The sequence below is a fragment of the Lactuca virosa genome, chromosome 2 (assembly GCF_052849685.1).
Source record: "Lactuca virosa cultivar CGN04683 chromosome 2, Lactuca_virosa_CGN04683_v6, whole genome shotgun sequence".
NCBI classification, from domain to species: domain Eukaryota; kingdom Viridiplantae; phylum Streptophyta; class Magnoliopsida; order Asterales; family Asteraceae; genus Lactuca; species Lactuca virosa.
The window spans coordinates 188,133,816-188,158,258 of NC_136427.1; the positions used below are offsets into that span (position 1 = coordinate 188,133,816).

Genomic DNA, 24,443 nt, shown 5'->3' on the forward strand with positions numbered 1-24,443 from the left:
TGAAAACAGAAATATATAAAAATATATATTAAAAAAAACACACACAAACTCAAATCCAAAGTCAGTATTGTGATTTAAACTTCTAGAGTACGAGTTGAACAGTCCTTTATGTGTTGTAGTGAGCATCATTTCCTCTAACCCGAAGCATTCTTCCTTGTAGCATAAACCCGGTATGCAGCTAGCCCAACTATTCCAACCGCAGCTCCCACTTCAAACACAAAATACATATATCAATTATTAACTTTTTTTTTTGACTTAATACGAAAAGAAGTTTATACAGACAACATTACCTGAAACAACCATAAGGGAACGATTAAGAAGCCTGTGATAATGTTTTCGAGTTTTCCCAGCTTCAGTTTCTGGAATGCTCAAATGAGGATGTTCAGCTGCTCTCACAATTCTCCTGTATACATTATTAAAGTCTCCCAATCTTGTGCTTATAGGTATAGGAGCCTCTATTCCCATATCTTGGCTCACCTACAAAACCAAATACAAATAGTCTTCTTTCTTTTTAAATTTATTACATAAAGAATGAGTTAATAGAGAAGGATGTATTATGTATTATTATACCCTTGTTGAATCTTGTATTGCGGTTGGATAAGGTTCCAGGTCATCCTTAGCTGCAACAATAAGACAAGGAACCTCGTACCCTGTAGATTCCCCATGGCTGGCTACTTGAACAAGCAACTCTGTTGCTTTTGTCCATGATGCCTCGCTTGAACTAGATGAAAAAGGAGGAAAATAAGACAAAAATGCCCCTGTTTTGAATTTAAAAAAAAAAAAAAAGGAAAATACAGAATAACAGAAAAGTTACCTGTCATGAACAAAAACTGCTATGTCACAGGCTGCCAAAGCATCTTTATGAATCAGCAACTTTCCAACTGCATCTTCGGGTATCTCTCGCAAAATCAATGTTTTTCTAGTTCCCTGTAAAATAATGGAAACATAAATAGAGGAAATTACATCTTTGGTCCCTGAGTATAGCTGATTTATGCAATTTTGGTCCCAAAGAGTTTCCTCCTGCAATTTTGGTCCTCATTTGAAGTTCTTGTGACATTTTTTGTCCCTGTTCTACATAAAACTGAGTATAGCTAATTTTTTCAGGTTTGGTCCCAAAAAAAAAGTCATTTTCTTGAAACAAGTTACAAAAACCTCAAATAATGATCAAATTTGTAAGAGAACGTCTGGGACCAAATTTGCAAAATGCTCGAGGAAAAAAAATGTAGTTTACTCAAAGAAATACATTTCATATTTGAATAACATATATTACGTAGACCTGGGCAATTTCAGACACGAATACACGAATCTGTGAGAGACACGACACGACACGAATACATCTTAAAAATTAAGATAAAGCTTATTTCTCATCGTGTAATTGTATCGTGCCAAATTCGTGGCTGACACGAATTGCCAGGTCTAATATTACGGAGTAAATAACAATTTTGGTCCCTAAGAATATCGGGTTTTTGCAATTTTGGTTCCAAAAATATCTCTCTTGCAATTTTGGTCCTTATTTGAGATTCTTATAGCGTTTTTGGTCCATGTTCCAAGTAAAATGACTATTTTTGGTCCTTGAGTATAACTGATTCTTGAAATTTTGATCCCAAAAAGATTTATTTTGCTGTTTTGATCCTTATTTGAGGTTCTTATAGCGTTTTTGGTTATGTTCCAAGTAAAACGACTACTACATATAGCAAGAGAAAACATTTTAAGCCACAAGTGAAAAATTCAGCTATACTCAGGAACCAAAAATGTGATTTACTCAAAAAAAAAAAAAAAAAAAGGACAGTGATGACAAAATTAAATGTACTTACATCCGGCTGATCAACAATATTAACAGTATAGCGTTCCTCGGTGGCTGGAGTTGGAGTATAAACGTCAGTAAACGGTCTGTGTGAAAAAAAAAATAGAAGATAATATTATGAGAATCAATAAAAATACACAAACAAGTTTATTTTAGTTGGTTAAAATAAAAACCTTCCAACAAAAGCATGCAACAATGTAGATTTTCCGGCCTCTTTTGGTCCAAAAACAAAGCACTGGAAAACACTTCTGTCTGTCTGTTGCTTCTTGCGGTCAACTCTTCTTCTTTGGGTAAGTTTGACTGCAGAAGAAGGATCACCAGAATATCCAATGTATATGAGGTTCTCAACACTGATAACAGGGTTTAGAAATGTCATAAGAGCCCACTGCATAAATTTTCAGCAAAAATTAATAAAAATAACCAGATATATAAAATTTAATTAGTAAAATAATTATATATATACCTTTGATAAAAACCCATCGAGTGATAACCCTCCCAATGCATTTCTCTCAGCTGCAACTGCAAATGGAGCTTCACTCCAAGGACTGCATTGTAATTTTGCAAATTCAAATTTTGAATGTGAAAAGATAAATACATATAGATCATTGATTCCCTCTCATTTAAAAACATAAAGAAAAACATAGCAAAACAAAAGAATAGAGTAAGTTACAACAATGATCCTCGTGTTTTATGATTTTAACCATGTTTAGTCCAAATTTGAAACATTTTCTCAATTTCGCTCCTTGTTTCAAGGTTTCATATCAGTTTTGGTCCTTATTTCAAAGTTCCATGGACCAAGATCAATATGAAACTTTGTGATAAAAAACCAAAACTGAAAAAGGTTTCAAATTTGGACTAAAAAAAGGTAAAAATAAAAAGCACAGGGACCATTTATGTAGCTTACTCAAAACAACAAAAACAGTGGAATCATGTAACTTTAAAAACAATTACAGTACCTTTCTGGTGCAGTAGAAAAAACATCCTCTAGCTCATGTGCATTAAGTGCCCCATCCTGATATTAAAAATAAATAATTAAACATTTTCAATTTATTGAAATATTCAAATAAAGAAAAAGATTCAAGAACATACACCATCGATGTCAAACAAGGTAAAAACTCCTTTCAAAAATTCCAAAGCTTCACTCGTCAGCTCCACACTCTACAGAATACAAAATAACAATAATATTATATTATATTAAAACTAGAACATAAATTATTTTATTTAAAAAATATTTACCTGATCAGGGGTTCTTTTAATTGGAGGGAGAAGCTGATCATCGGAAAGTCTTATATCATTATTGTAACCAAATTTTCTTAAAACAGTCCATGTTGTCTCTAATCGACCTTTTTCAATAAATAATGCATGAAGGAAAAGGAAGCCTGTTAAGGTAAGCCCATTTTCATTAACTCCTTCCGGAAGCTTCTCTTGTACTACTCTTTTTACACCCACTATTTCTGAAGGTTGCAATGGTGCATTAAAACATTTCACCTATTCAAAATCATATAAAAATAGGAAACGAATTAAGCAATCATACATAGATAATTTAATATTGCAACATACAAAAATTATATATATAATATAACCTGAAAATCATTCAACTCTGCATCACTTAAAGCTCCATCTCTATCATTATCACAAAGAATAAATATTCTTTTTAAAGCCCTAACACATCGTGGTTTCAAAGTTTGTGCTTCTTGATCAAATAGTGGAGCAGTTGGATGAAGAACGGCTTTCTGGGCGTAGTAGAAAACCTCTGGGATCTGAAAAAAGAGGAAAAAACATTAAAAGTTAACAAATTTATAATAGTACAAACAAAAATTTAGATGTGAAAAAGGTTAAAAAAAAAAAAAGGTGTCATGTGTCTTACTTGAATATGTTTGTAGGCTGAACATTCGATACATGTTTCAATCTCACGAAACTGTTGCATGATGGGTGACATCACTTGCTCCAAACTAACTGGTTGTTGTTCATCCCTTAGATCCAACTTACAACCTGCTACTATCACAGGAACTTTAACCTGTATATGTGTTTAAGGGTCGTATTAGTTAAGATTAAGAAACATTTTCTTGCAAAAAAGTATGTTTTCACTGAATGTGAAGGTGTTAACGTAAAATACTATACATAGAACTTTTTTCCTCTTTTACGTAATATAAAAACTCCATCTTTTTGATATATTAGATGTCTATATAGTAAGGCATTATCCGAATTATTCTTTTTAGTATCTCCTTTACAATATTTATTGTTTTTCCTTTATACAAATAAAAGAGCTCCCACAATCACATCAAAGCTTGAAAAAAGAAAACCACTCCTAGAAGGTTATTAGGACATGTTTGTTGTGATTAAATGATAAACCTTGCATCTAGCTCCAAGAAAAGGAATCTATATTCGTGCACATGAATGTTACACCATTAAACATGCTTGAAAGCTCACCTAATAGCAAAATGTTGTGTGCTGTGTGCATGCTTATGATTCTTGATTCATGTTGGAGTAACAACAATTCCATTCAAGGAGATTGTTAAAAAGATGTGTATAACATATTTCCAGTTGTGTTCTGATGTAATTACAATGTTACAATTAACCCATCAAGCAATTACTACTATTCCCTTTAATCCATATTTCCATGAAAGGAAAACTCTTATCAAGGTTGATCCCCAATTCACCACTTATACAAGAAAACAACCTATAAATGTTCTACAATGTGATAAAAAGGTTAAAGATTTTTTAATGTATTTTCTAGTTACCTCTAATCTTCGAAGTTCAGGAAGCCAGAAAGTACTCAATCGATCAAGTGTAGCAGGCTGATCACAAGCATAGGTAAGGACAACAGCATCAGCTCTCTTCAGTTCATCAGCAAGTTTGCCTCTATTCTCCAAACTGGAATAACAAAAAAACTCATAACCATATCCAAACATCATCTCCTAAAACAGTTTCATTGCATCGGATTGTCTTGATTATTCAATAGCATGTAATCACTTTCAATCGCACATCAATTCCATGAAAATTACTGCTTTCCCCATACAGAATGTATCTTTTGTTGAAATAAAATGGAGAATACCTGGACGACGTATCAATGACTGTAACGGGGACACGATCAGGGAACATATCTTCCGGCAACCTGGTAGGGGGCAACACCGGAGGAACATTTGCAGGAAAAGCCTCCGCGGCAGCAGTGATAATCAAGCTGGACTTACCGGTGCCACGATCACCGGCAACAACGATCCGAACGCTGTTCGTGGAGTTGGCAGCAGATGCGCCTCCCGCCATTGACACAATCAAATTTCTAGAACAGCTCCAAATCGTTATACAGATTGATTTTGGTGAGAAAGTTGCGGTGAAAGGGCTCAAAGAAGTGTTGTCGCTCAAGGGTTTTTGTTAGAAGATTCAAGATTATGCCTTTTTGCTTTATTAAGCCCCCAAGGGTTTATACTTTATACGTGAAGCTTCGTTTTTTTCTTTTTGTTTATTTCCATATTTCATCTATTCATCCTTAAAATAAAAAATCTTTTCATACAAGAAACTTAAATCAAGACTTTTCTGGATCCAAAAGTAATATTTAGTTATAGCTTCTAATGATTCTTTACAATCTAGTTATTTATGTTATATATCTTGCTTTTACTTTTTATCTCATTACCAATATAGAAAGTTATGTGACTCAATTACTCTTATAAATCGAAACGGGGTTTAAATCAAAATTTGATGTAATAGGATGTTGGCAAATGTTTAGAAAGCTTAGACGTATATGATGCCATTTTAAATAATTTGAAATGTTGATATAGTGATCAAATAAGGTTAAAATGAAAACCGAAACTATAAGACAATGTATAAAATGTTTCGATAGTTGTTTCTAAAGGCAACCGCAACCTATTTTGACAACTCTGCAAGCATCAACAAGATCATCTTCTTCAACATTGTAACGTAAATACAACCACATTTGATCGCATAAAACACAATACATTTTCGCCATTTTACTAATTAATGAAAGCATTTAAACCAATTAATATAACAAACTTATCATTTTCTTAAAATTTATCCGGTTGATACACAAATTCAACATTTCACACTTGTGAGAAAATTGATAATTGTGTGTTACATTAAATTGTTAAAATATATATTGCATGAATTATTAAATTGGTAATATATCATGCAAAAAAAAAATATAAATAACCCCTAAAATGTATATTCGTATATTATCAAGATTCCATAAAATCAAAGAGACCACCGTAAGAATAAAAACCAAACTGAAAACTCTATGATACAATAAATACATTACCCAAGAACTTTTCATTCATATATTTACCCTGTGATACATTAAATACATTCATATAATATTGAAAACCCTATGTTTGGTTTCTTTCCAAATTTGCAATTAAAACTCCATATAAGTTACACTATAGCTCCTAAAGTGGAATTTTGTTCATTTTCTTTCTATAAATAGATTATCATTTAAAGAATTTCCAATGATATGTAAAATTATTTAAATTTTAAGAATTTTAAAGAAGGGTTCCTCATGAATCAACGTTGGCCTCAGTTGATAGGTTAAATTATTTTGTCCAAAATCGAGATAATTATCGTTAATAAGTTGATGTACAAATTCTTGTAAATCTACAAGAGAAAACCTTTACCGAAGATTAATGTTTCATTTAAATCTTAAAGTATCATCATTGAAAAGCAATACAGTATCTAATAAAACACTCGAATGTCAATAAGTATGCATATAAATACTTTTTATTTTTGGGTCATGCATATTGCATACTAGTACTAAATACTTTTTATTTTTGGGTCATGCATATTGCATACTAGTACTAAATACTTTTTATTTTTGGGTCATGCATATTGCATACTAGTACATGACTAACATGAAAATAAGTTTTGCAATAATGGCGTTTTCGGCAAAATTAGCTGGTAGCGGGTAGCTTGTAGTTTGTAGCGTTTTGTTAAACGCTACATGAAGTAGCATTTGGATTTGAGCGTTTTGTATGCTAGAAGCTAGAAACTCTCAAACGCTCCCAAATGCTCCGTGCCGAACACGCCCTAAGTAAAATAGCTCATAAAAATAGAGGGATGTGAGCATTATTATCCATTTCTCTATTAAGCTTTAGAAAAAAAAAAAAAAAAAAAAAAAACTTGTTCTCTTTAAGAGGTAGTTGGATGTAGGTTGTGAATATATGATTACTAGTTTATAACCCGTGGAAACCACGATTATAAAATTAATTAAACTTTCATAGTAAAAACTCAAAATTATTAATCAATTATTTTAAATAAATTATTAACTAAGAGATATTTTTAGTTATATAAAATTATAATCGTTGATTTAAATAAATACATGAAATTATATCACCTTATAATCTGTATTGATATTATTTTAATTTTTATTCTAATGTTATTAATTTAATGTAATTAGAATGGAAAGTTTAAAATTTGAAATTTGAAATGAAGAATCAATATGTTAACAACTAGAATTACATTAATTAGGAGGCTTATAGGGTGACGCATGACAAGGAGGATAAATCTATTATTTTATTAGAAATTAGAATAGAATTAGAATATGGATATGATATTAAGTAATCATTAGATACAAGTATTGATTCTTATAAGGTTGGGATGTATGGTAGGATAAACGTGACTTCCAACTTATTTCTAATTATCACATTTTATTCTGTCCAACATTTTTTAACCGTATTTCCACCTTAGTATTCACATTTTCTCTATTTCCATCTTCATCTCATGCTCTATATTTATCAGCCGTTCATTCAGGGTTTTACATAACATAGTTGTCCTAACCATCATTTGTAAAATTTTCTCTTTAATTTCAAAAGAGCACTTTACTCATATAATCCTCTTGTGATCAGGTCATCATGCCTTTATACGGTGGGTAACTTTGTCATTTACTTTCCTTTACATGAGATCATAAAGATCAAGTGACTGAAACTTTCGTTTGGATGTAGTACATGTTCCCCAATACATACTTCCACTTATTCATTATTATGTATCTTGCTGAAATTGCACTGAAGGTGTTCCATCTTGATTGTATATATTTGCAACCCTTTTTCTTTCATTGGGGGACTCCAAATTAAAGCAAGCCAATGCATATTGTGAATAGCCATGAAAAAATCTCCTTGGAACCTATATCTTCCAAATTCTCTCATGCAATATAATATCATATATGTATTCACAAGGTCCGTTAACATCATATGCATGTCCCGACTTGTTTCACGTTGCAACCTTGATCCCGTGCTACCCTCTATTTTTTGAGAATTTTTTTGGTATAATGCAATATTTCCTGTATGCTACCCCTAACATTTTGTTATAGATCCACCATTGATTGCAACCTCCTCTCCAACCCTCTCTCCTATAGTTTCATGGTGTATGCCACAAACCAATAGGGATTTTTATATGTTGTCTATTTAAAGAGGCCACTCAACCAAAAACAGGTAATCAATTATAAGAACTGATGATGTAAAATATAATGTTCGGACATATTTGTCTATTTAAGTTGTAATAATCATTTCTGACCAAGCGTCGCATGCTTGTCCTCACTATTTCAATTTAGTCAAAAAGAAACACCACCACTTTACACACACAGTGTTCGGTTGCTGTAGAATAAAGTCAAATGAGACAACTGAAATAAATAATTTGGGATTACAAAAAAATTGTGTCGTATACCCGATTTCATAATAAAGACTAAAAAAACTAGTATAGTAAATTTGACCATTCAATGTCTTCAACAAAATCAAAGCAACAAGCAAACAACCAAAACAATCATAAACATGGGTATCGTGTACATAAATTAGTATATAGAACTCTTAATTCAAGCCAATCCGGCATATAGGGTTGCTCTTAATCAGACCAAGGTCCACCTGTAAATAACACAAATGAAAACCAGATCAAGCTTTTAAATCTGTAGAAATTTATTTTTTTAATGATTTATAAAGAAATTACACATACCTTGTGCCCAAAGAGATCTCTGATGTTATCAATTCCATAAAGTATCATAGTTGGCCTGGTGAAATGCATAAAACTTTGAGAAATCATATTTTAAAAAAAAAAAAAAGTATATATTTACACATACCTTTCTAAAGAAAGACCCCAAGCAATAACTCTAACATCCTCAGGAAATCCCATTGGAAGCAACATTTCAGGTCTAAACATCCCAGAATTTCCAATTTCAACCCATTTCTTGAATCCTTCATGATAACTGCAACAATAGATAATAAAAAAAATTCTTCATATAAAAATAATAATTATTCAAGTTATTAATTGAAATAGAAATTATGATTATTTCTTACCCAAATATTTCCATGCTGGGTTCAGTGTATGGATTGTATGCAGGTTTGAAACGCAACTTGGACATTCCTGTATCAATAAAAAATGAAAGTTCATTAAACCCCTATCAAGTTATAATAAAATTAATATTTTTTTACACAAAAAATAAAATTGTTAATATAATCATATAAAATAACAAGAAAGAGATGTTACCCAAACGGGAGAAGAAGTCATACAACACACCCTGCAAATCCCCAAGAGTAAGCCCTCTATCACAAATTAGCCCTAAAACCAGAAATAAAACCAATGTTAATATTCATGATTTAATATTTATACCTACAAGAAATTAAAAAAAAAAAATGATATTCACAAATGAGAAACAAATGTACCTTCTATTTGATGAAACTCTGCAAGATGTGTCCTGTCAACAGCTTCATTTCTGAAAACCCGATCAACAGAATAATACTTTTTTGCCTCAAAAGGTTTCTGCAAAATATATAACACTTGATAAATTTATTTACATAAAAACTTCACAAAATAAAAAATATATAAAAATGATGTTGAAATAAAACCTGTGCAAGTGCATACAACATCCTTGATGAGACTGCAGTTGTGTGAGTTCTTAATAAGTTTTTATTTGCTTCTTCCCTTTTCCAATCATATCCATATCTACAAAAGAAATGTCACTATATTTATTAGATACAAATATTACTAACAATAAAAATAATAATATATTTTATAAGATGGAATACCCTCTTGATCCATGACCTCCAGACTCATGAATTTGCTTCACCCTCTCAACATAATCTTCCGGAAGAGTCTTTGTGGTAGAAGGTTCTACATACATGATTGCCATGTCAGCATTAGAGTTTTAAAAATAAAAAATAATAGTTTAAATATACCTCGTAAAAAGAAAGTGTCATGTGAATCACGTGCAGGGTGTTGTTGAGGTTGGAAAAGTGCATCAAAATTCCAGAAACTGTATTTTTTACAGAATAAAAAAAAAAAAAAAAAAAAAGAAACAGAATTGTGATTATAAATTATAAGTGATAACAATTACTATACAAGAATCATCAGAAATGAAGAATATTAAAGCTACCTGCTTTCAACAAAATTGTTTGTTGGCATTTCCTCAAATCTGTAATAAAAAAAAATAAGTATTATAATTTAACAATTTATACACACTATAAAAAAACCTATAGTGGATAATAGACTATATTACCCCATTTGAAGGAAAATCATCTGCATTTGTTGTCGAACCTGTAATGACTTAAATGTCAGATATAGCAATCTACTTTTGGTGAAAAATTATATAAAATGAATATTAATAAATAATATAAGAAATTGTTATATTCTTGCCTTGAGCAATGGATGGAGACAACCACCTTCAACTGGCAAACCTTTTGCACTGAAATTATATTCTTTAAACTGCATTTCCTTCCAATCACCCCTTGCAAACAAAAAAAGAAATATGTGTGTCAATATTTATAAAGTTTGTTTTCTTTTTATATTCTTCTTACTATAAATGAGATTCAGTAATAGAATTTGGTATTCTTGAATACTTTTGCAGATTTTCTCGGGTTAAATCAGTGGCTGGTTTCCTTCTTTTTGGGGCATAATTTGGACCTTTTTTGACTGAGTAGCCTTTCCATATCCTGTAAAAAGCATATAGACATTCAAATTTAAATTGATGTAAAATTAAAGAGATATAATTTATAAAGAGGATGTCATAAAGAAATATTACTGTGGAGAAATAAGTTTTCTTCCCTTCAGAGCAGTAATATCCTCTTTGCTGAGAGTCTGAAATATTAAATGAATTTTAAATATTGAACTATAATTTCACAAGAAAAAAAAATGTCTATGATAAAGTTATGTAATATGTACCTCTCCATCCTTTATCTTTACAAGCATAGCCTTCACATTATCATCAACATGTGCAACCTACATCATCAAAATCAAAAGTAATGAAGAATTAGTTTCTATTACATCAAGAACAAACAAATTTAACAGCATATATGAGATTATATTTACCTTTCTAGAGACTTGTGACTTTCCCATTTCAAGCCATTTATTTCTATTTGCTTGCCTGCTACCTATTGCGAAAACTGAGTCTCCCAACTTTTTCTGCATATGAAAAAGGAATTCATTTAGTATATCTTCCAACATTCAAAAAAGACATAGAAGGAAAACAGATTAACTTCATGTAACCTTAAGTTCTGCTATTGAGATACCCTCAGGTGGAATTGCCATGAAAAGTTGGAATTCTGGAGATCCATTAGCAGCATAAGTTTTGCCTTCATCAGTAAGTTGCCATCTCTCCTTCTTGATATCCTATAAGCAAAATCATGTTCTAGTTTATATATGGGAAGATACAAATATGACCATTCATCACATCCATTTGATTATCCCAAACGTATTGGTTAAATCTAATTTTCCTATTAGACTATACTTCGATGCAATTATAATGTAGGCATTTAGTCGGTTAGATATACAGAATTAGCTAATCGAGTTATATTGTAACCTGCATTTCTCTATGAGAAAAGGGATAAGAAACAGACCTGAGCTTCGACGAATCGAAAACCATTGAGACTTTTAATGACGTTGACAATCTCGTCATGACTGATTCCTTGTTCCTCAGCGAACACGCCTGAGTCTATTATCTGTTCGTTCTTTTCCAGAAACCCCAGTACTGCTTCTTCCGCCATCAATTTGCCTGTATATGACAATAGGTAATTTCTGTCGAATAGAGTAGAGCCCCGCTTTTTGCAAATGTTGTAGGTCGTCAACAGGAGACGCCGTACACGGCGGAGGCGTGATGCTTGTCGAGCACAGGGACAGGTAGAAAGGGTTTTGTCTTGCTTTTCTTCTAGTTTTCTTCAAAAACCCAAAATACTGCTTGGAAATTGGATCGACTTGAAGAACTGATGCCAATTACCAAACGCTACCGCAGAGCCTGGGCTTCAGTCTAAAAAAAAACATTGGCCCAAGTAGTATTGGTAAACAAAAAACAATTAAAAGATACGGCTGGCCCATATTGACAAGCCATCTCTAAGACTATCCGGTGTGGCCACGTTACGGCCCGTTATTGTCTACGTCTGTACACCTCAATGTCGTTAACCCCCCCCCCCTCTATACCTCAATGTCGTTAAACACCTCCCCCCCCCCCCCCGCCGCCGTGATGTGATGCTTCATGGTGGTTATAACGAGCTGCAACTTTCAAACTTTTGACCGTTCAAACAGTCATATTACAAAAAATAATAATAATAATAATAATAAATCTTTTACCTATAAATCCAAACAATATATACCAAATTCATTCACCTCATTTTTTCCTTTCTCTATATTTCATAAACTTTCAATACTTCCAAAAAAAATGGATATGTTTGATTTGTTCCACTCATGCAACGATGATGACGATGACGATATCTTCGCCACTACAATGTAACAGTATTGTACAAACGTGCTACTACAAACAGATCCAACTCATCTATTAACGAGGCGTGTTACGTTAAACTAAGATCGCAAAGAAGGGCACAAACATCTAGTTCACAATTATTTTGTAAATAATTGTGTCTACCAGCCACGCGATTTCAAAAGAAAGTTTTTTTGCGGAAAAAAAAATTGTACAAATAGTCAACGCCTTGGAAAGCATGTATTGTTTCTTTGAATTTTTGTAATTTATAAATATAGCTTTTACGTAATTTAAATGCATTTTTTACCTATTAAATATACATTTAGGTATGATTTTTTCCAAATGAGATATGACGCTAAAGGTAAGCGATGATTCACAGTGTTGCAACAATTAAGCTTATGATTATAGGGGAGTCGCCTGATTTGATTAACGATTATATGAGAATGTCCGAGAGAACTGCAAGATAGTTTGTATAGATTGGCGAGAGGTGTTGTCGAAACCTTCTGTAACATCCCAAAAATCAAGGTAAAATTTTCATTTTTCGAAACCAACCAAAAACCATAAATGTTTACAAAACATAGTTTCCAAAGTGTCAAAATCATAAATCAGAGTATCTCAAAATCAAATCTCATAAAATCTGAAGGATGTGTACGATCAAGCCTTCGCCTTTTCGCAATCATCAGAAGTACCTGAAACATAACACTTAAACTGTAAGTCTAAGCTTAGTGAGTTTCTCCCAAAGTACCACCACACAAACATATAACACATACAATCATGCATGTTGGGTCCAATCAGTCATCGAACTGGAATACCCTCGGTTCCACAACCATCGGGCTGGATTACCCTCGGCTCAATCAGTCATCGGACTGGAATGCCAATATACAACGGGTCCAATCAGTCATCGGACTGGAATACCCTCGGGTCAACGGCCATCGGGCTAGATTACCCTTGAGCCCACAACTCATGTCTGGATTGCTTCAGGGTTTGTTGACCTCCTCACAGAGCAGTATTGCCTCAACCCAACCGCACTATGTCGACATATGTAACATATAAACATAAAACCAGCAAACAAATAATCATGTAGATCTAATATATCACTACCGCATAGCAACATCCTATATACCAGGATACGTAACAGCACAGCCAACCCAAGCTTCCTAAAACCAATTCGAGACCAAACATTAGCAAAATATTCAATTCTACCCAAGTTTGACCAAACGTCAAATTAGTCAAAAAGTCAACGGCCGAAAGTCAACTGCCACATCGTGGCCATCAATGACCACGTTGTGGCCCACAAACGACAAAACATATGATAAATCCTCAATCGCCACCCTATGACAACTTAAGGCCATGTCGTGGCCTTCAGTCTGAAAAGCTTTTCTTCAATAAGAGCTTAAACCATAAAGACCAAAACTTATAACATCATATCTTGTTCCTAATAGCTTCATAATGGATAAATTTTCCAACTTTATCCATTTGATGGTCCAAACAAACAAGATCTAGCTTTTAAGTCTCAAAAGGGACCAAAATGCATCTTTCTTAACTTAATTCATCAAATTCAAGTCTCCAACCTTCATATCTGAATCAATATGATGTTTATATGGATAAAGTTTCCAACTTTATCCATAACAAGGTCACAAACTTTCAATATCTAAACTTTATGCACTAAAGTGACCAAAAAGTTACAACTATGAAAATTAACAAGGTCTATGAAACTAATGAGCAAGTTTGAAGCTTTTTACTCATAATGTTCCATAAATGATGTGATATTGCTGGATCTATGCTTGAATCCTTCTTCCATACACTTTTGTCACCACCTTGTTCTTCAAGATTCCACCTTTTAATGGAGAAATAAGTTCATAAATGATGATACGACTCAAAATAAGTGAGGAGAGGCTAGGGTTTCGAGTTAGAGGCTCGAGAGGGTGGAGGCTCATGATAAGAATGACCCCCAAGGGGTTAAAGACCTTAAATATGGCTCAAAACCCCGAAATTAGGGTTTTTACACTGCAGAATTATGCCCTGCGTAACTTTGGGTACGCTATGTGTACTCCACTAAAAATATGTCCCACCCTCACCATGTACTCCCTGCGTACTACCTTGTGTACGCCTTGTGTGCTACCAGACTCCCTTTGCCTAACTTCAAACAGCCATAACCTCTTCATTTCAACTCTGTTTTTGATGATCTTTATATCCACGAAAAGGTATCGACGAGCCCCACCGCTCTATCTAGTTACTTACGACTAAAAACATCTCGAACTATAATCCTTGATTTATGCAAGAAACCCGAAATATTACCTTTCTCATTTTACCCTTCAGCTTCCAACAAACAATCCAATGTTTAAATTACTTATCTAGCACCAGCAACATCCAATAGAGTCTAAACTTCATTCCCTTGAAACCCAAGTCCTTACATGGTCGAATTACGATCCACAAACCCTAAATTAAGAAACGTCCCAAAACAGGATGCTACAATTCTCCCCTACTTAAATTATATTTCGTCCTCGAAATCATTCTTTACTACTTCCTCTGCCACCCTAGTCGATCATGCCCGAACTTCCTGAATTCCATTTAAGACTGAAGATTCATCCCATACTGACAACCGCCTCCCAACCCTACCATCCAAACCCCATCTTAGCAAAAATCATTTATCCCTATGAAAGAATGAACCTTAACACTCTTTCCTCAGCCACTGAAAGAAACCCAACTGCTCTGCCTGAGAACTAAAACAACTGCCTTACTTTTCCCAACTGGAAGACCTCAAATCACAGCGACAACCACTCAAAGCAGGAAACTTCTCGAAAACTGGAACCCATCAATTTAAACCCCATAAATTATTCCCTAAGACTGTTGATCATTCATTCGTCGTACCCGCCCCTAGTCCCTGACTAGAAACACCACTCAACCATACAGAAGGAATACTCAAAATATACCGATCGTGAATTTCACCCAATCCAAATCCGGAGATTGTGCCCAACAACCTTAAATATACACTCGACTTCCTGAGAAGTCATCACCTGTTGATCCCACGAGCATAAGGATGGTCAATCCAAGAATTCTCATGTTGCATCCAAATCCCTCATCAACTAAGGTATACATCCACCTGACAAGACGCTTGAGATATTTACAACGAACTCCATGACTCGAGATTTCAGAACCAATACCCAACATTGTAACCAAGCTCCTAATAGACGGCCCGCACGCAAACAGGGTTCATAATGCCAACATTCAACAAGAGACTTCTGATGCACAATTTATACTCCCGACAACTTTTACCATCCCCATGATCCAACCAGCTGGTCATTGAGTCACCTGACTCCTAATCAATGCACTAACACCCGAATCATTCCAATAAGACTAACGATATGAGGCCTAAGGGTCTCAATCAAATGACTACCGAGTCCCACCCATATTAATCATACAACCGTTGGTTCACGATACATTGTGACACCTTCTAACCAATAAAATGATAGGCTCACGGTACTATATTGATCTTGTCGTCATTCCATCATTGACCTGGAGAATCACGACCAACACCACAGGGGCCTAAAGATACACAACCATCAACCCACCGACTTTCAAGAACCCAATCAACATCTCTCTCAACACTAACCAAACAACCAATGAGTCATACCCTTCTATAATTATAATGTCTCTGTCTTTCTAAACAACAGAGCAAAAAACAAAACCATAATTATATTGATAAAGAAAATATTAGTGGAAAACAAGGTTCAATTTTGATGTAAAAAAAAGGAATTTTGGTGCAACAAGATTAAATTTCCTGAATTTTTCAAGTCACAGTTACATTTCTCGCTAAACTTTAAACTGTTGGAAATTGTATCTTCAACTTCCAAATGAGGATTCCTAATTGGAAGAATGTTCTTTCTACTAGAAATGTTATTCAAAGACCCTTCTTTCGGTTTCCACTTGACAAAGCCGATTTCTATGTATGTGTCCGTTAACAATCAAGTTTCATTATAGTAAATATTGCCAACAACATATCAATTCCAATCAAAAATTGTAGATCTATACGATTTTTTAGATCAAGAAGTAGTAAATGATATGAAAAATGTTGGATTAAGTGTCTAAGCCCATAACTATAATTGTTATGTACTTGAATTGATAGTAGCAATGTCCTTTTGGGTTGCCTTCAAACCTGGCAATTGAATAGGATAATTGTTGGAGAGAGAAGAATGATTTATTAATTTATTGCTTGGTTAATAAATTAATAATCAAGATAAATAATTTATTAATGTATTATGGATATAATATATTAATTAGAAATCATATTGTTTAATTAATATTTAATCAGAAATTAATTTGGAATTAATTTTGGGATTAAAGGAATTAATTGAAACTGCAGGGACTAAAGGTGACAATGTTCAAAAGTTGTGCATTGAGCATTCTAGAACCTCCCTTAGAGGTGGGGAACGAAATCTAGAGTGTCCTAGGGTTTCCTTGGGCTCTAAGGGTGCCTTGGAAGCCTTAGGGAGGAAGTTAAGGGATTAGGGTTATCTAAGATACACCTGCCTTATCCTAAACCTTCCTTATCACCTATATAAACCCCTATAGGGTTGGATTTCGTCTAAGGCACTCCAAGAAAGTCTAAGGGCCGAAATTCTACTCTACTTCTCTCTCTCCATAGTAATCCTTGGTTGCTAGGTTTGTTTGTGAGCCATTAGAGGCGCGACAATTGTGGCGCTTGCTATCAAAGTTCAAGATCTTCAAGGATTTGATTGTTATTACAATATAACAATCAAGGTATGTATCCTAACCCTAATTATATGTTAATTTTGAAAATTACATGTGCCTCCTAGGGTTTCAAGTTTTTGTGTTCAATGCTTGTATGTCTAATAGTGAAAACATAGATCCTCACCTTAGGGTTGCATGCACACATAGGATTGTTTGTTATGTACAAAACCCATCAGTGGTATCAGAGCGTATGGTTTTTGTTTTCAATTAGATTTGGTACAATTGATTGAACTATACAAAATTAGGGTTTATGGCTATTAAACCCTAAGGCCTTTAAATTTTCGCAAATTAGGGTTTAAGAACCCTATTTTTCGAAAATCCCTAAGGGTTTTCAAACCCTTTCCTTTGGCCACCTTGGAGTCGAAATCTAGGGTTTCCTAACCCTAGGGTTTTTGATTTTTAGGCAAGTTTGAAAGCCTTGCCTTCCACTCCAAGCAGAAGATTTCGAAATCTAAGGAATCTGTTAGTAGGTTGTTATTTTTGGTAATTATCTTGTTAATTGTTTAATTGGATAATTAAAGATATCCCTGCCTAAATTTCGAAATCCATGGATATAGGATTAAATTAAGTTAATATATTTAATTTAAATTGGTAATCCTTATTTGATTTAATAATTTAGTTAATTGTTTAATTTTTGAATAATTATTAAATCAAAATAGTTCAAATTACACCCTTATGGTTTTATTAAGTTAATTAAAAGTTTAATTAAAAGAGAAAATTAATAAAACCATCTAGTATATTAAAAGTGTAAAATACACCCTTATACTATATATATATATATATATATATATATATATATATATATATATATATATATATATATATATATATATATATATAAAATTAAAAGTCTAATATTATATATGTATAACTTAAACTGCTAGTCTTACCGTTAGTAGGCCTCATTCACGAAGCCGGTCTATAAGGGGGGTATAAGGTTATGGCCTATAAAATGTCCGTTTAATGGGTGTCCACTCTCACCCACCGCTTCCTTGATTGGTGGAGAGTCGTTAGCCGAACGGGTAGGATAGGGCAAACCCTCTCCTCATTAAAAGTATAATGAATAAAGTAACTAAATGTTTTTACCAAATTCCCAATCTTAGTTACTTTAAGAAGAAGTGAAATCGATGCAATTCCATGTAATTACACTTTGTACCTTTGTTGAGACGTTAGTGGAGCGTGTGTGGTTAACCGGCACACTAAATGGGTTCTAAGCAAAGGTAGCGAAGGGTGACTCGGTGTTTGTCATAGTTCGATGGAGCGTGTGTGGTTAACCGACACATCGAATAGGTGACTGTAACATTGGGGGCACCATGTAAGTTTGCATGGTTATTCACACCCTGTTTTGTGATCCTCGGCATCCCAGTCACAAATCAAGGGGCATATCGAGATTTAAACATGCCATTGAAGTGTTCAATGAATCTTAAAAGATCTAGGAGTTTTCAATACATTTAAAACTTAATCTCCTTTTCGTTTTTCATGGTGGAAAATTAGTGAATCGTCATTCACTTACCTTCAAATGTTCTGCAAGTTGGATTACGACATCCCTCTTCCAAATTGTATAATATTGTGTTGGATCCTAGCCTTAATATCTCATTTGGGTGTTTTATTAAGGACTCAATCAACTAACTTGAATTTTCTCCCGTTTTATAGATGTCAAAGTCTGACAAGTATGGTCTTCCTAAATCCGTTGGAAAAAGTTTTCCACGTGAAGATGATGTTCCACGATTGTATTGTGGAAATAGAAATCATGCTTCATTTCCTCCACCTCCTCCAATAATTCTCCCTGACCCACATGTTCGAAGACTTGAAAAGTTCAAGGTCACTCAAGCCCTATTGGCAAAAGACACGAAAATGGAAAGTCTATATGTGCCATATCTTGGATAAAAGGTTACATATTGATAAATTGGGATTATTGGGTGGTGATGTTTAAAGAAAGTTGGCTGTTGACTTGGTTCTTCAGTCACTTCCCGAATCATATGGTAAGTTCGTTAGAGAGTACTATATGATGGACCACGACATGACCCTCATTGATTTGACTTATTTGCTTATTGCTGCTGAATCAGAAATGATTTGGCGCACTGGTCAGCAAATTTGTCTGGTAAATCAATATCCCAACCCTCTGTGGGCAATGGTAACACTGGAAGTCCAGAAAAGTTTTCTCTACGCAAGAGAAAGACTGAGTTTGAGATAGTCATGTGTGCCATTCCAGAGAGTCCATAAGTTTCTACTGCCAAAAAGAAGGGGCATTGGTTACGAAGCTGCCCTGACTACCTGAGAGATCTAAGAGATGGGAGAGTCAAGATGTATGACTCTGCTTCAGGTAAAAATCCACTATCTAACTCTATTAAGTTCCCATTTGGAGATTCTTAATACATGATGTGATAAGATTACATTTCGATGTTTTAAAGGATCGAAGAAAGGAAAGGAAGCTTAAAGGAAGGAGCAAGCTGAGTCTAATCGCGAAGAAATGGATTTCGATCGCATGATTCAAGGATCAGATATTTAAGCTACTACTTTAGAGTTAGGATAGATTGCTAAGTAATATTTACATAGTTTTCATTAGTAATCGCATTGTAAGGACAATATTTTTCCGCAATAAAATAAATTTTGATTTATCTTATTTATGTTTCCTTGCGATGGATTTTATGAAAATTGGTGTTTGAATGGTTCTATTGTTAGCAATATTGTGAATGGATTCGATTCTTAGTTATGTTATTTGTGGAAATGTCAGAAATTTACCAAATGAGGAAAGATTCTCATCGCCCAAGTTTCAATTGGACAGAAACTTGGAATCATGCAACTGATATTGTGTGATGAATGAGAACCTTCGTATATGGAAAATTGAGACTAATTCCTTGTTCACATAAGTATGTGAGTCAAGTGAAGGATAATGAGATCTGGTACACAATGTTGTGCGCTAGTCAAGTCCACCACAAAGATCGATAAAATGTTCGTCATGATTTGCTAAAAGATTAGTAAATATGATTATACTTAAAAGATTAAGTATGATTCTGAATCATTGAAAGGTTTCAATGAATGGCAGAACGAATAAGAAGAATCAATTAGGCAAGAAAAATAAAAGTTTCTCCAATCTAAGAAGAAGTGAGAGTACTTTTGTATCATGTTTATGATCGTCTTAAGAACCATATTACAATTCATCCTCTAAGGACACCTTAGTGCACTAGTATGGCTAAGAAGAGGAGTCGAGAATCGTCAAATTGGTTAAGACAATAAGATGAATCGTACTTCGTTCCAAAATCAAGTCTTAGAGTCAAACTCCAAGATTGTGACTTGAGTGACATAATCTTAAGTAGGAATGTTCTTACATTTGCACATTTTGGTAAGTTGTGATGTCTTGAATAAGACATAGACCAACTAGTACCAAATTGCGCGTAGTTTTGTCTTGATATAGACAAACACTAACTCTTGGATATTTGTTTTGTCAAGAAATGTTTCTTGATAAGAGAATCTAATATGTCAAGAGGTCAGTGGGAGTCTAAAGATCCTGAAAAGTTTCAAGAACAAATCAAGAAGTAAACCTATTAAACACTGGCACACGACTTGAGGATTATAACCTATCGTGTTGACAAAATTGTATTTCTGTGCCAATCCAGTTGAGTGATTATGCATATGAGTTCTACGAGTTCTCAATTGAATGCATAAGGGCAAACACCTTGATCAATGAAAGTACATTGACTGGCATAGGTGAGCTGCTAAATAACTGGGAAGCAATGGTGGGACCCTTGATGGCAAGAAATTAAGAATGAACAAGTTCTATCCATAAGAGTTTGGATTTGTCACAAACATTATATTATGATTGTGGTTATGACAAAATCACATGGATAGAACACATGCACCATAAAATCTAAGTGTCATAAGGTTTCTCTCCTTCATGAAAATGATTGTGAGGAAACGGTTTATTTTAAGGAGATGGCGATTATGTAAATTGCATTCTCGAATTCGATTATGATTACGGCATCCCTCTTCATAGTTCGAATTGTGAGATTTGGCAATTAGTTTGAACATTCGAGACTTATTGATATAAGTTCTAGAATTTTTAGACACACATGTGAGCTATCTAAGGAAAGGTGTATGAGTTGTTTTCTAGAAGATTAGATAAAAGCTTATCGAAGCATCTCGTGTCAGAAATATGAACTTCGGTAAGAAAGTCAATAAGTATTGATTTCTAGAAGTCCAATTGATTTCTGAATACATGTCAAAGCTAGTGGGAGCATAAATGTTATGCTGGTAAGAAGATATTTACCATGTTAGTGGGAGCATGATTATTATGATTTGCGAGTTAGCAATATTACTTATAGAAAACAAGAATTTCAATTTGCAAAGTTGCAAGGGTTGAAGAGTTGTTTTGCTATAATTAAGGGAGAGAATATTATACTTCATTTCAAATCTAAAAGCTTAGATTGTGAGATTTTAGTCAAATTTAGTCAAATATATATGAATGTTATGTTGGAATGGTTCAACGTAAGGAAATTCTATATATGGAAAGGATAATTGCATTCTCAAAATTTGGATATGATTACGGCATCCCTCTTCATAATCAAAATTGTGAGAATATGGCAAATAGAAATATTATAGTAGGAGACTGGTAAAGTATCACGTCTTTATGTAAGACATTATGAATCGTGTCCCATACGCTTTGGGTATAGGATCGATTGCATATGCTATAATATCCGATCGTTCTGATTTTCCAAATGCCTAGGGCATTAAGAGGAAAAGGGACCAGAACCGGATTTGACTAAATTAATTAAACATCTGTCAAGGACAATCTAAGGTTCGCTAAGGATTGGTCGCTTGTGGACAGTTGGAAGTAAATTATTAAATGGACCATATCGACATCATTATGAATAAGTAAGACTCTATTAAGAATGAGTTGTCATATGGCAAATATGGAAATGTTTCCATATTGGGAGTTGGATATATAAGAATCTATGTCTAGATTAGAAACTTTTATGCAAGAAGGATGTTCAAAGGAATGTACTTTGAATGTGAGTCTTCACGTCTATGGAATTGTCTTGCAACAATCTCCGATAGAGAACTTTGTAATTTCATTGGCTGAGTCTTGGTGACTTTTGTGCAATGACGTTACGAAAGGATCGTTGCATAAAATGTTAGAATCTAACATATTCTAATAGTGGCAAGAATTTTATATTCTTACACTAACAATGAGTTTTGGGGATTGTGAAATGAGTTTCATTGGAAATGTTTTCCAATTGTCTATTTCACAAAGAAAGGATGATAGGTAAACATAGTGTGCATGCTTGGTGCATGGGACAACTGTTGTTATAATTCAAGTGTCAAGTTAATTATCTGAAACAGTATACAATGAATAATGAGTAATCAATATGGTGACTAAATAAAAGGTGTTTTATTTATACTCAAAAGTTTTGGGGTCATATAGGATTAAGTATTATTATTGTGTTTCACTTTGCATGTTTTGACTTCCAGAATAACTAGGTTATTCAAACATCTACAGTCGCTCATACATTGGGAGTAGGTATGAAGCAAGACTGTCATGAGTCCGTCTGTAGATTGTCTAAAGTGTTTAGACATAGCAAAAGTTTGTTGCAGAGTTCATGAGTGCTTTAATAAGACTAGAGTATTGGATTAAACCCACGCTCACTTGAATCACTTCATGGATTTTATCACGAGTGATTGTGAGACGATAATATCTTATATTCTTGAAACAAAGAGATATGAGTTACAGTTTGCAAATCGGTTGCACATTGATAATACGTAAACCCACCAGTAACTTGGTGTTATAAAACGTATTGTTGTGTGTGATTTGATGAGTAAATAGAGCAAGCATATGAGTCGATGTTTATCCGTTCCTTTTACCCAAAGTTGGATAAAAGCGATATCTGTGGGCCCCTCGATGATTTAGTGATGACACCATAAAGTGCTTGGCCAAGCCGGGACTGATTTGATTTGTTCAATTAGTCAGTCGTCATAAATCGGAAATCGGGAAACAGAACATAGACAGAGAGAATGATTAAAATCCATGTCTCGTGTCTATACGATATCTAGAATGGAGGAATATATGATCCCTTATCTAAGGACACGTCACTGACTAGGTCAGAGTTCGACAACGACTTTTGGTAGCTAAAATTTGCTAGTCAATTTTTGAAGTTATACTTGCAATTATAGTTATTAGACTTATCCAAGTGGGAGAATGTTGGATTAAGTGTCTAAGCCCATAACTATAATTGTTATGTACTTGAATTGATAGTAGCAATGTCCTTTTGGGTTGCCTTCAAACCTGGCAATTGAATAGGATAATTGTTGGAGAGAGAAGAATGATTTATTAATTTATTGCTTGGTTAATAAATTAATAATCAAGATAAATAATTTATTAATGTATTATGGATATAATATATTAATTAGAAATCATATTGTTTAATTAATATTTAATCAGAAATTAATTTGGAATTAATTTTGGGATTAAAGGAATTAATTGAAACTGCAGGGACTAAAGGTGACAATGTTCAAAAGTTGTGCATTGAGCATTCTAGAACCTCCCTTAGAGGTGGGGAACGAAATCTAGAGTGTCCTAGGGTTTCCTTGGGCTCTAAGGGTGCCTTGGAAGCCTTAGGGAGGAAGTTAAGGGATTAGGGTTATCTAAGATACACCTGCCTTATCCTAAACCTTCCTTATCACCTATATAAACCCCTATAGGGTTGGATTTCGTCTAAGGCACTCCAAGAAAGTCTAAGGGCCGAAATTCTACTCTACTTCTCTCTCTCCATAGTAATCCTTGGTTGCTAGGTTTGTTTGTGAGCCATTAGAGGCGCGACAATTGTGGCGCTTGCTATCAAAGTTCAAGATCTTCAAGGATTTGATTGTTATTACAATATAACAATCAAGGTATGTATCCTAACCCTAATTATATGTTAATTTTGAAAATTACATGTGCCTCCTAGGGTTTCAAGTTTTTGTGTTCAATGCTTGTATGTCTAATAGTGAAAACATAGATCCTCACCTTAGGGTTGCATGCACACATAGGATTGTTTGTTATGTACAAAACCCATCAAAAAATTGACAAGAACATAACATATTCCATTATTGTGTTAGTTTCTTCATTTATCATCTTAAAAAATAGATGGAATAAATGGTTATAACTTTAAACCAATCAAAACTTGGGAAAGTAAACATCAATTAAATTGGTAATATTAAATATGCTTATTGTTTTTG

At 33.8% G+C, this 24,443-nt stretch overlaps 2 protein-coding genes across 2 annotated transcripts; both read right to left on the reverse strand.

The window, feature by feature from the left end:
* LOC145159876 (mitochondrial Rho GTPase 1-like) lies at positions 1-5,199 on the reverse strand. Its single transcript, XM_079078920.1, has 14 exons — positions 4,860-5,199; positions 4,546-4,678; positions 3,672-3,821; positions 3,388-3,564; positions 3,041-3,292; positions 2,894-2,962; positions 2,761-2,816; positions 2,268-2,349; positions 1,978-2,189; positions 1,815-1,890; positions 815-927; positions 571-721; positions 291-477; positions 1-208 (listed from the first exon to the last, which is right to left on the reverse strand). Exons 1-14 carry the CDS (start codon positions 5,066-5,068, stop codon positions 135-137), a joined length of 1,941 nt encoding a protein of 646 aa, XP_078935046.1. The 5' UTR covers positions 5,069-5,199; the 3' UTR covers positions 1-134.
* Positions 5,200-8,405: 3,206 nt separating this feature from the next.
* Positions 8,406-11,971, reverse strand: LOC145159877 (phenylalanyl-tRNA synthetase, putative / phenylalanine-tRNA ligase). The gene is made up of 18 exons (XM_079078922.1): positions 11,626-11,971; positions 11,276-11,398; positions 11,099-11,191; positions 10,952-11,008; positions 10,812-10,867; positions 10,630-10,722; positions 10,427-10,517; positions 10,290-10,327; positions 10,167-10,205; positions 9,970-10,046; positions 9,820-9,904; positions 9,640-9,736; positions 9,457-9,553; positions 9,281-9,352; positions 9,091-9,157; positions 8,874-8,999; positions 8,750-8,804; positions 8,406-8,661 (listed from the first exon to the last, which is right to left on the reverse strand). The coding sequence occupies exons 1-18, from the start codon at positions 11,770-11,772 to the stop codon at positions 8,608-8,610; spliced, it is 1,467 nt and encodes a 488-aa protein (XP_078935048.1). The 5' UTR covers positions 11,773-11,971; the 3' UTR covers positions 8,406-8,607.
* Between the last annotated feature and the right edge of the window lie 12,472 nt (positions 11,972-24,443).

Excerpts from the sequence above, each read along its gene's own strand:
- LOC145159876 (XM_079078920.1), bottom strand. The coding sequence starts at position 5,068 with ATGGCGGGAGGCGCATCTGCTGCCAACTCCACGAACAGCGTTCGGATC. Across the intron at positions 3,822-4,545 it reads CTGAACTTCGAAGATTAGAG|GTTAAAGTTCCTGTGATAGT; the intron begins GTAACTAGAAAA and ends ACACATATACAG. Across the intron at positions 2,817-2,893 it reads CCTTGTTTGACATCGATGGT|GATGGGGCACTTAATGCACA; the intron begins GTATGTTCTTGA and ends TTTTAATATCAG.
- LOC145159877 (XM_079078922.1), bottom strand. The coding sequence starts at position 11,772 with ATGGCGGAAGAAGCAGTACTGGGGTTTCTGGAAAAGAACGAACAGATA. Across the intron at positions 10,328-10,426 it reads GTCTCCATCCATTGCTCAAG|GTTCGACAACAAATGCAGAT; the intron begins GCAAGAATATAA and ends AAGTCATTACAG. Across the intron at positions 9,554-9,639 it reads TGTTGTATGCACTTGCACAG|AAACCTTTTGAGGCAAAAAA; the intron begins GTTTTATTTCAA and ends TATATTTTGCAG.